Source organism: Solanum dulcamara, chromosome 4, assembly GCF_947179165.1.
Source record: "Solanum dulcamara chromosome 4, daSolDulc1.2, whole genome shotgun sequence".
In the NCBI taxonomy this organism is placed as follows: Eukaryota; Viridiplantae; Streptophyta; class Magnoliopsida; order Solanales; family Solanaceae; genus Solanum; species Solanum dulcamara.
Window position 1 is genome coordinate 4,125,222 of NC_077240.1, and position 10,233 is coordinate 4,135,454.

The 10,233-nt window shown below is 34.1% G+C and overlaps 1 protein-coding gene across 1 annotated transcript; it reads left to right on the plus strand.

The window, feature by feature from the left end:
* The first annotated feature begins 883 nt into the window (after positions 1-883).
* On the plus strand, positions 884-8,512 carry LOC129885597 (uncharacterized). The gene is made up of 10 exons (XM_055959928.1): positions 884-1,212; positions 2,528-2,595; positions 3,983-4,008; positions 5,189-5,279; positions 5,601-5,696; positions 7,014-7,082; positions 7,240-7,298; positions 7,394-7,516; positions 8,038-8,109; positions 8,191-8,512. The coding sequence occupies exons 1-10, from the start codon at positions 1,120-1,122 to the stop codon at positions 8,253-8,255; spliced, it is 762 nt and encodes a 253-aa protein (XP_055815903.1). The 5' UTR covers positions 884-1,119; the 3' UTR covers positions 8,256-8,512.
* Positions 8,513-10,233: the final 1,721 nt, after the last annotated feature.

Below are 10,233 nucleotides of genomic sequence, written 5' to 3' on the forward strand. Positions count from 1 at the left end.
AATTGAATACAAGTTTATGACTAGTAAAAATGCCCCAAATAAAATAAAAGGTGTCATTTACATCAAATGGGAACCTCCAGATAAGAACATCTTCAAACTCGATATATACGAAGCTTGCAAATTTAATTTGGGTAAGGGAGGAATTAGAGGCGTGTTTAGAGACCATAATAAGAAATGGGTCTTGGGTTTCAACATGGGCATGCACTATACCATTAATATTTACATGGAAGTGCCGACTTTACTTCGCGGTTTAAAGCTTGTTATATAAAATAACTTAACTCCCTTAGTAATCGAAATTGATTGCTTTGAAATCATCGTCATCGTCATGTTATCTAACAAAGAGTGTTCCTATCAAAATTTAATTAACGATTGCAGGTATCTATTGCATGAAGCAGGATGAGAACCAATCAAACATATATATAGAGAAGCTAATGAAATAGCGGACTAGTTAGCAAAAACAGAATGCGAGCTTGATACTTTTGGAAGCTTAATATTGTACTCAATCCCCTGGTTTGCTACTTCTATTTTTGAAAGGGACGAAATAGACACAATATTGCCTAGGCTAGTCTCCTTATGTAATGACTCTTTCGTTTGATTAATAAATAAAAATCCTTTATTACCAAAAAAAAATGTCTGCTTCTGATTTTTTTTGGTATTAATTGAGAGTATTTTAGTAATTGCAGTCTATTGACCCTAGTTTTATGTTATTTCACATTAGGGGTCTTCTAAAAATATATTATCTTATCAAAATAGATAACTTTTTTCACTGACCTAAATTTGAATATAAAAAAATTAAATATTAATTAAGAAAGGCTATACTGTACTCTTTTTAATAAAGCGGAAAAATAAAATTTTAAGTCGGATAAATAAGAACAATTAGCGAAGGTTGGGTAGTCGGGTCTTCAGGGGGGCTTTGTGTTGGGCTGGGTCATTCACCCGAACCCATTAGCGATTTCACCTGCAAACCAGAAACAGAGCGGAAGAGAAGAGAGAGAGAGAGGGGAATACAGTTTCAAACCAGAAGCAGAGCTGTAAAATCCAGATACATCTGATCCAATTGAATCAACGAAAGAAAGGAATCAAAAAATTCTTGAAGAAAGAGGAAAAAAAAAGATAAAGATGCTGCCCACAACTTCAAAAGGTTTAGGTCGAACGAGCTCTCATGTTCGACCCAATTCAGTATTGCCTCAGTACCTTCGCAAAATAATCAAGGTGTTTTTTTCTCATTCTTCCATTTCAATTAACTCTCTAGTGTGCCATCGACATGTAGTTTGTCTGATCTTGTATAGATCAGATCCCGATCTTAGTATTCTTTTGTTTCAATTTATCGCCATTCTGTCTCTACGCTTTCAAATTATGGTACTTCTTTGTATAATTCTCTGTTAAGATTTTAGGATTTGTTAACTGATTATAATTCTGGTAATTATTGTAAATATTGGATTATCATATGTTTAAAACTATAAAAGAAAAAAATGATGATTACATACAAGATAGTAAAGCAGTAAAAGGGAGAATACATGAGTGGCAAGGAGAAGGAGTACTAATGTGGAAGAGTTGTTAAAATATGATATACTAAACAATTCAAAACTTAAAAAGAAAAAAAAATTACTGGCAAGTAACTGGTGAGAAGGTAGAGAAGGAGAACCTATGGAGTGACAATAAGGAGGAGTACTATTGATGAGAAGGCAGGGCTAAAATATGATCAAGGCAAAATAGAGTAAAGGGTGGAGTTGTAAGGTTAAGGGTAAAATGATACTATTAAATGATAGTAGCTGGCCTAGACACTACAGTTATAAAAAAAAAAGGAGATGATATTATTAAGTAATAGTAAGGGCAAATCGTGAGAGAAGTGCGTAATAATTCCACCATATTCAATTAGTTATTGCGTAAGATGGGTCTTTTATGTGTTATGTAAAAATGGTTTTAACATTGCAATGCAATAATTTTTAATTAACAATGATAACAAACATTGATTTAAAATAACAATACTACAGTATGAACACACAATCCAAACTGCTTGTTAGTGTGCTGGAGATTGTATTCAATGCCTGAACTCTCTTCTTGGACAATGACATTTTTCTTTATTATACCAACTAGAAATCTACGAAACAATAGTAACTTAGCCATTTCCATCTCTTAGATTCACTGGTATCTCTCTGGTTTCTCAGATGTTTCTCTCAGTTCTACTGTCAAAATCACTCTAATGCTTCCAGTTCTCTTTTTTTTTTAAATAAGGGTAACTTTAATGCTTCCAGTTCTCTAATTTAGACCTATTAGTTTGCAAATGTTAGATCCTCGCCCCCAGTGTATCTTTCATCATGAACTCCATATTGTTTGATAAGTGCTCCTTGATTATATGTTGGCAAATTGTAGCGAAACAATGAAGCAATGTGCTTTTCTTTTCAAGAAAGGCAACAGCACTGAAGCAATGTCCTTGTTTTGTTAATATCTGTTTAATTCATTTGTTCAAAAAGGGTTTTCATTTCCTGTAACCTTACTGTTTCCTCTCCTCCTTTAATGCGTGCAGTGGCAACAGATGGACATCGAATATACCTTTTGGCAAATGCTTCATCTATGCACCTCCCCTAAAGTAGTGTAAGCATTTTGTTTATCAAGTGCCATGTCCTTTTGAATTTAGTACTACAGCTAATATTTCATCAAATATGATGGTGTTAATGAACTTGCAATTATCTTGTGTTTTGTTAAGTAGTGTTAGACTATCCAGTCTAGTGATCATTTTTTATGGGGTATCAGTTAACAAGATGTGATACTGATTTGAGTACAAATGAATAAGCATTCATTTTCCTGTGAAGTGTGAACTATAACAATATGTTGGTGATCCAAAACATACTCATAGATGGATAAGCATTGCATGAGAGAAGTTGTTTTTAGTGTCAATACTTGATTTGAAAAGATTAAATTATCGAAAGGCTTGATGGAGTATCCAAATAAAAAAGAAAATGAAAGGAGAAAAAGAAAGAGGAACTGTAGGAGCTTTTGATAACTAAAAGAAAGCACCAAATGCCCACTGTGGGGCTCAAAAAGAAACTGTAGGAGTTATGTTGCACAGAACGTTGTGTTCATCTGCTGTGAAGGTTCTTGCAATGATTTAAATGGAAAGATGTTGGCAACAGGGAGAGAGAGAGAGATGCTAATAAGGGCAATGATGTGATATGTTACATTTGAAAGATTACCGTGGAGTGTGGTAAGAATAGGTGAAGCAAAAGGAGTGGTCAGAAATAGGTGTGATTCTGCTAGTATACGTGCAACTGCAATGACGAGGAAGTTTTGCGGTTTAATGAGGTAGTTATAGATAGTAAGATAGTAAGCTTACTTCTTATAAAGGGTTTCCATTTGTGTTAATGGGGATTGTTTGGAGAGAGACATAGGAGAGCTTTTGAGGGAGTTGAGTCGAGCTTCTCTCGGTTGAGTAGTAGACTCTGCTTCTTTATTTTCGTTTGGTGAGCACAAAAAGTTCCTTGTTGTATAGACTATTGAGTGGAGTTTGTAGAGAATCATATTTTTGTAGATTCGTTACCTGTTTATGGCCATGTTTATGAATGAAAATACATTTACTTGATTGAAAAAAGGCTCACTTCTTTTGAAGCTTTTTAGGTGCCTGTTTGTAAATTTTTTCATCAAGATATTTTACAAGTGTGTCGTTCTAAACATTGGTAACTTAAGTTACACTAATTGAGAATCCATTTCTTCATTGTCATTCAAACCGTCAAACTCCAAGTTATAAAGCAGTTGGCCTTAATCTTGTTTTTTCGAGGAATTAAGTATTGAGATGAGGAAAATAATCTACACAGCAAAATGTGAGAGCACTGGCGCATTTTTCACATCTTTGTCTAATTTTCATCTTTGAATTTGGTGTTGATATGCTACAGTATATCAGTTCATTATACAGTGATGCTCAATTTAAGTCTGAATTACTGATGTTGTATTTGCATTTGTTTGCGTCATTGGACATTTGATTCAGATATCAGCACACAAAGTACCACAAGCGTAAGTTTCCTTCTTCTCTTCCTTTATTCTTTCGTTCATTTAATGCAATATGATTCTTTTATATTGGAATTGAATTTGTGAATTGTGCTAGCACTGCTTAATCCTTATGGTTTCTTATTCACTTTTTATATGATACTTCATCCATCCAACTTCACTAATATAAGCTACTTCATCCATCCCAATTTGTAAGATAATTCCTATGTTGGGACTTTATTAAAAATGATATTTTTTTATATCATTCCCTTAATAGTATTGTTGTATACAGCTTATATAAAGAAATTAATATCTATACAACTTTCACAAGTTTTAAGAATTCAAATTCATTTAACTGGTCAAGTTTATATTTGATGTGATGTTTTCTTGTTAAACTAACTTTTGAGCTAGTACTACTGATAATTTTTTGTTAAGCAAGTGAGACTTGTATTGATAAATGCGGCAAGATGATGCATAAGAGTGTAGCCAGGAGCCTAACAAATCTTCAGCCCCTAGCTGTTCTAATCTGTTAGGTAGCTAGGAAATATAATAAACTATCAACATCATATCTCTTTTGTAGGTTGTGGGTAGTATTATTAATATTTACTTCTATCACTCTCTGTTTGTTACATAAGTCGAACTAATTTCCTATGCTTCGTGCTCAAATCACATAAAATGGGACAAAGGGTGTTCTATAACTGTGATACTTCCTTAGTGTTAAAGCACTGATACTACTTTCATCTGTATCGGTTTTACTATGACATCTACAAACATATATTTAAGAAACTCCTACATAAAATTGCGCCACGCTCTCTTTTCTAAATCCTTGGGCTGGTCAAAGGGGCCATTTAAATTAGGAGGGCGAGAGTTATGTGTAGAAAAAACCCTCTAATCTGGTGCACTTGGTTTGAACTTTGCCTTTAATTTCTTTGAAGCAAAAGTTGATGAGTGTTAAAAAGAAATTGAATTTTCAACTTTGATTACAGTTCCACCATTTTTGGATCTATTAATATGTTAAGTGTAATTGTTCTCATCTTTATGCTTTGCAACTTGACACTAGCACACAAGTCTGGGTGACTTGAATATCCATTTGGTGTTGTGTTGATCTCCTTCATAAGTATTGGTGTCCGGTTGCAAAGTAGTTTTCTTACTGGAGTTCTACTGTTCATCTAAAGTTGGCCTCTTGTTATTTTCTTTTTCCTCTTAGAAACGAAGAACCAGTGGGCACGCGATGATCCTGCATTTATTGTTATATGCACTCTTCTGTTGGTGGTTGCAACTTTAGCATACTGCGCTGCGTACGTTTCCTATACTCTGCTACTCATTTTGGTCTAAGATCACAGATTGGTTAACTCAATTTCTTTCCTTGAGAATTGTAAAACCTTGCCTTATCAAGAGAATATCTTATGATGTCATAGATTGAATGAAGTTATTTATGGTTTAGAGAAGTCCAACATTTCCGTTTTAGTGTACTAATATCATCCATCTGTGCCATTGTTGAGTTCAGTTTTATAATGTAAATGCGTTCTAGTTAGATATTGACTTCTTTGTATTCTCTTTAACTTATAATCTTCTTGATGCTGAATCGTGTTGCAATCTTTATCTTTCATTTGTTTCAGGTATGATCATAGTGCAGGACATGCTGTTTTTGTAGTTATCTCAGTATTGCTTTTTCATTTTATACTCACCGGAGCTACTTTGGCAACATGTTGCTGGTAAGGGCTATTATCATTTGGATATTCAATAGAACCTCATCATGGTTCTCTTGCTGTTTAACTTAGATTAATCTTGATGTAATTTGTACAATTGTCTATTATTTTTGATGGAACAATAGGAACGATAAGCTTTCAATTCATGTCTCAATTAGTTGGTTGAACTTGCAATCAGATCTCTGTGAGGAACTATAGAAAGGAATCAGAAATTTCTCGTATTCCAAACAATGTAATTCTCACGGTTCAGCATATAAAATAAATAGGTGATCAACTTCATCTAGAGAATATAGAGAGGGTCACCTGATCATCACTACAGCTTCATGCTACTTGTTTTATCTCTAGCTTTGCCTTACTAAACTAGAAATTCATAGCAAAAGAGTGCTAACCTTAATTGTAGGGAAGGTACAACGAAGAACTTCTACCCTAGATTTTAGTTTATGATCTACGTTGCTCGTACTTTTCAAGAATTCCACCGGCTGCGTGTTGGATCCTCCAAAAGTAGTGCATTTTTGGACGATCTATCATGGGTATGGCAGCATTTTTGGAGAGTGCGAGCAGCATAATTGATATTCAAAATCAACAATTATAGCACCTGGAACAATCCCTCCTAGGATTTTGCCAAAAGGAATGTCACGTGTCCATATTTCCTTAATATTTATAGCCACACAATTGTTATGACATGCTTAAGACCATAAGTTTCAAAAGTCTAATAGCCACAAACTATTACGGCATATTCAAGAGTACAGGTTTTACAAGTTTTCATTTCTTTCTTAAACTCCGTGTCAAGTGAAACTATGTCAAACAAAGTGGTACGGAGTGAGTACATTTTATTTTCTGTACTAACTGATCCCTGAGTAGTTTTATGGACATTTTCTGTCAGAATTCTTTAGACTCCAAATCTTACACTGTATCATGACATTCTCATATAAACATTCTGTAGAGTAAAGCCTATGCATGGAAAAAGGAAAAGAAGATAGCAGAAGCGTAAACACACGAGAAACTGAAGGACATCATGTCTTTCTTTGTTTAGTTAGGGTGGCAAACAATAAAGAAAGGGAAAATTGTTTGATTTTCCTTTTTGTTGATTAAAATTTTGAGGCCATGAAGAAAAAGATTTCCCTTATTTTCTTTCCTCATTCTCAACAAAAACTAAGCAAGAGAAAAAAGTACTGTATAAAATTTCCCTCTGTTTCTCTTGTCAAGTTTTCCATATTTATGGTGAAAGCATATCTCTCATTGTATCATGACATTATGCTTGCAATATTTATGATGATAAAAGTTTGTCTTCCAGCATAGTCTTGCCAACCATTGTCTTTGCAGGTTCCTAACCAACAATTACCTTCGAGAGGAAGCTCCAAGCAGTCATGCCGTGGAACAGCGGGTAGAATGGCAAGTTCAGAACCTTTCCATATCAAACTTTTCATATACTTTATTCTGTCTACTTCTTTCTCCTCATGTTGAATTCTGAAACTCTACATCTAGGGTTAATAATTTCACTTTCATTTATGAACTTTCTTACTTACACACTTTCTTGTCTCTCATGAAGGCTGTATGCATTTGATGTCCACTGCAACTCTTTCTTCCCTATGTTCGTTTTGCTTTATGGTAAGTAAGGGCAGTGTTAAGATGAAACGTGCTGTTTGCACATCTTCAGACTCAGTATATTTTGACGGCTACTGATGGTTTTGTTTTTGTGGCAGTCATACATTATTTTCTCTCCCCTGTTTTGATAGCTCATGGTTTCATTCCTGTTTTGCTGTCAAATTTGCTTTTCATGGTCGCAGCCTCCTACTATCATTACCTCAACTTTTTAGGTTATGATGGTAAGATGAATTCCATATCCTAAGAATATTTACCTTTTTGAATTTCGTGAAAATTCAACATGGGGTGAACTTTGTGTATTCGAGTCTTAACTTTTATGGAAGCAGTTAAGATTTATCTGTATCAGCATATATCTTCCTGGTTACTCTGTGCAGAGATTTCCTGTGGCTAAAATTTGTTGACTACCTCTGTACGCAAATTATAGTGATGAATTTTCTTGCTTCATGATTGGTGTGTTCAAACTCAAATCATTTCTGGTCTGAGATGTCCAAATTAAATACTGATGGCTAGTGCTGTATGAGTTTTTCTTCCCAAGGTATATATGTCTCCAGAACAAATAGTAAGTCAAATGTTTGTTGGAATCAAGTTTTGTTTCATCCCTATGTATAGTAAGCATGGTCTTTAAACCACTGTTGTGAAACTTATAGAGTATTCTGCCTTAATGCACGGCTTTCTGTTGGTGGTTTCCATCTATGTTAACTAGTTGATATGAATGATGAACTTATTATATCCCCCTATGCAGTATTACCCTTTTTGGAGAGGACAACATTCTTCCTATATCCAATTGGCATTGTCATCGTCCTTTCACCCATCTGTAAGTATTTATATTTATTCATGATCTTTGTTGTCTTCATATTTGGTTAATAAGTTGACAATTTTAGTTTGTTGCTTATAGTTATTTTGATTGGCTTCAATCCATCAAGACACTTCATGAATATCTACTTCAGCAGTGTGTTATGAACACAAGCTAACACTGGATGAGGACATGTTAGGATGAAAGACGCCTTTCAGACAGCTCGTGAATAGGAAGGACATTATTGAAATCATTTGCAGAGGCTTTAATTGTTAATGTGATTGGGGAACACTTGTTTAGTATCTCTGGTTAGGTAATTTTGATGTTATGAATGAGAAATATATCTGACGGGAGCCTTATTTGTACTTCAGCTATAAATCTTCACTCGATGAGTTCATTTAATGTAAAGATTTTATTTCTGATATGTTGAACCTGTAGCATTGGTTATGAATTTTCGATTCTGCGGTTACAACATTTCCCATTTGATGGTGTCCATGACTAAAATTAGCTTGAAACATTTGAGGAAAACTAGCTTTTGTAACAAATTGAAAATGGTAGTATACGGACATTGAGGTCATCTGAGTCAAGTTTTTTCGACGCAAAGCATAAGTTTTCATGTGTAAAAGTTCATAAAAGTTGCAACAAATGGTAGATATGTACCCATGACTTTAAAGATACAGTGAATTTAAGGCGAAATCCATTGGTGGCCCCTAAAGTTGGCATCAACTTTCACTTAGACACCTAAATCAGGAGATGTTCATTTTAGACACCTCATGTAGGGGTCCGCTGTGTCATGTTGACACTTTTTAAATAATTTGTTATTAGATTCAAGCGCGTGTATTACAATTTCGTCCACATGGATTAGTTGACCAATTATATCAAGCCAACTCATTATTCTTTCCACGTCATATTGGCTCCAAATTTAAAGGGTAAAAACTTGATCTTTCAATTCCCATTTTCTCTTCTTCAGTTCCTCGATCAAAACCCTAGGTAAGAATATGAACTTCCAACCTTTCTTGATTTTCATTCAATTCTTAGTTAGTACTAACTATTATGTTAGTTTATGTTGCCAATTTTCAAGTTTAAAGGTTGAAATCAAGTGTTGGAGATTGTTATTTTGTCGGACTTTTTGACATTGGAGAAATCGAAGGTTCTATCAACTACTTCTTGTGTTTGTATGTTTCATTCTTGAAGAAGGTGTATGTTCTGGTTGTTTCCACTCTCTTTATTAGCATTCTGTAACTAGGATTTTTTTTCAGGAAATTGCACTAATAAATACATAGATGGGAGAGATATTACCGTTATAGGCTAAGTGTGATGCCACATCAGATTAAAAAAAGAGCTTCTACGCGCCTCAAATAGGTGCAAAACACGCAAAGTGCCAACTGTGTAAAAAATGTCAACATGACACAGCGGACCCCTACATGAGGTATCTAAAATGAACATCTCCTGGTTTAGGTGTCTTAGTGAAAGTTGGTGCCAACTTTAAGGGGCCACCGATGAATTTTGCCGTGAATTTAATATTAAGAATTTTAAATGGTGAGCTCGTAAAACTTAAATTTTGGATATGCTTCTGCCTCTTTTTAGGGAAAATTTCATATATGGCAAACCTTTTAAACATAATAACTCCATATGGTATAGTTTTCCTAATTACTTACAATGACAAATTTATATTTGCTATGGTTCATTTAAATTTGTATAAACGGAGTTTTAAGTTAAAAAAATATACAAAATTCCTTTCCTTTAAAAATGACTGATGTGCGCGATTATACAAACGTTGTGCGTGAATTGTATATCGAAATATACAAACACTACGAATTGTATAACGAATTATACAAACGCCGTACACGAATTGTATAGCGAAATACACAAACGTTATATAAAAATTGTGAATGGTATAGCGAATTATATAAACGCTATACAAAAACTGTGAATTGTATAGCGAATTATACAAACGCTATACCCATGAATTATAGAAAATCTCAACAAAATATACCTACAAATAATAATAAAATAAAACTATACCCAGATAAAATAATAAATTAGTAGTGTTTGCCAACTCTCTAATTTTCCCAAAATTATTTTATGAAGTGGGTGATGTACCTCCCCATTTGACATGTTTGAAGGAATCAATGTTGAACTTAT

What these genes read in the sequence shown, in the direction of transcription:
- LOC129885597 (XM_055959928.1), top strand. Translation starts at nt 1,120, where the DNA reads ATGCTGCCCACAACTTCAAAAGGTTTAGGTCGAACGAGCTCTCATGTT. An exon ending in ACTTTGGCAACATGTTGCTG is followed by an intron (nt 5,697 to 7,013) that starts GTAAGGGCTATT and finishes TTGTCTTTGCAG; the next exon opens with GTTCCTAACCAACAATTACC. An exon ending in CATCGTCCTTTCACCCATCT is followed by an intron (nt 8,110 to 8,190) that starts GTAAGTATTTAT and finishes TGTTGCTTATAG; the next exon opens with TTATTTTGATTGGCTTCAAT.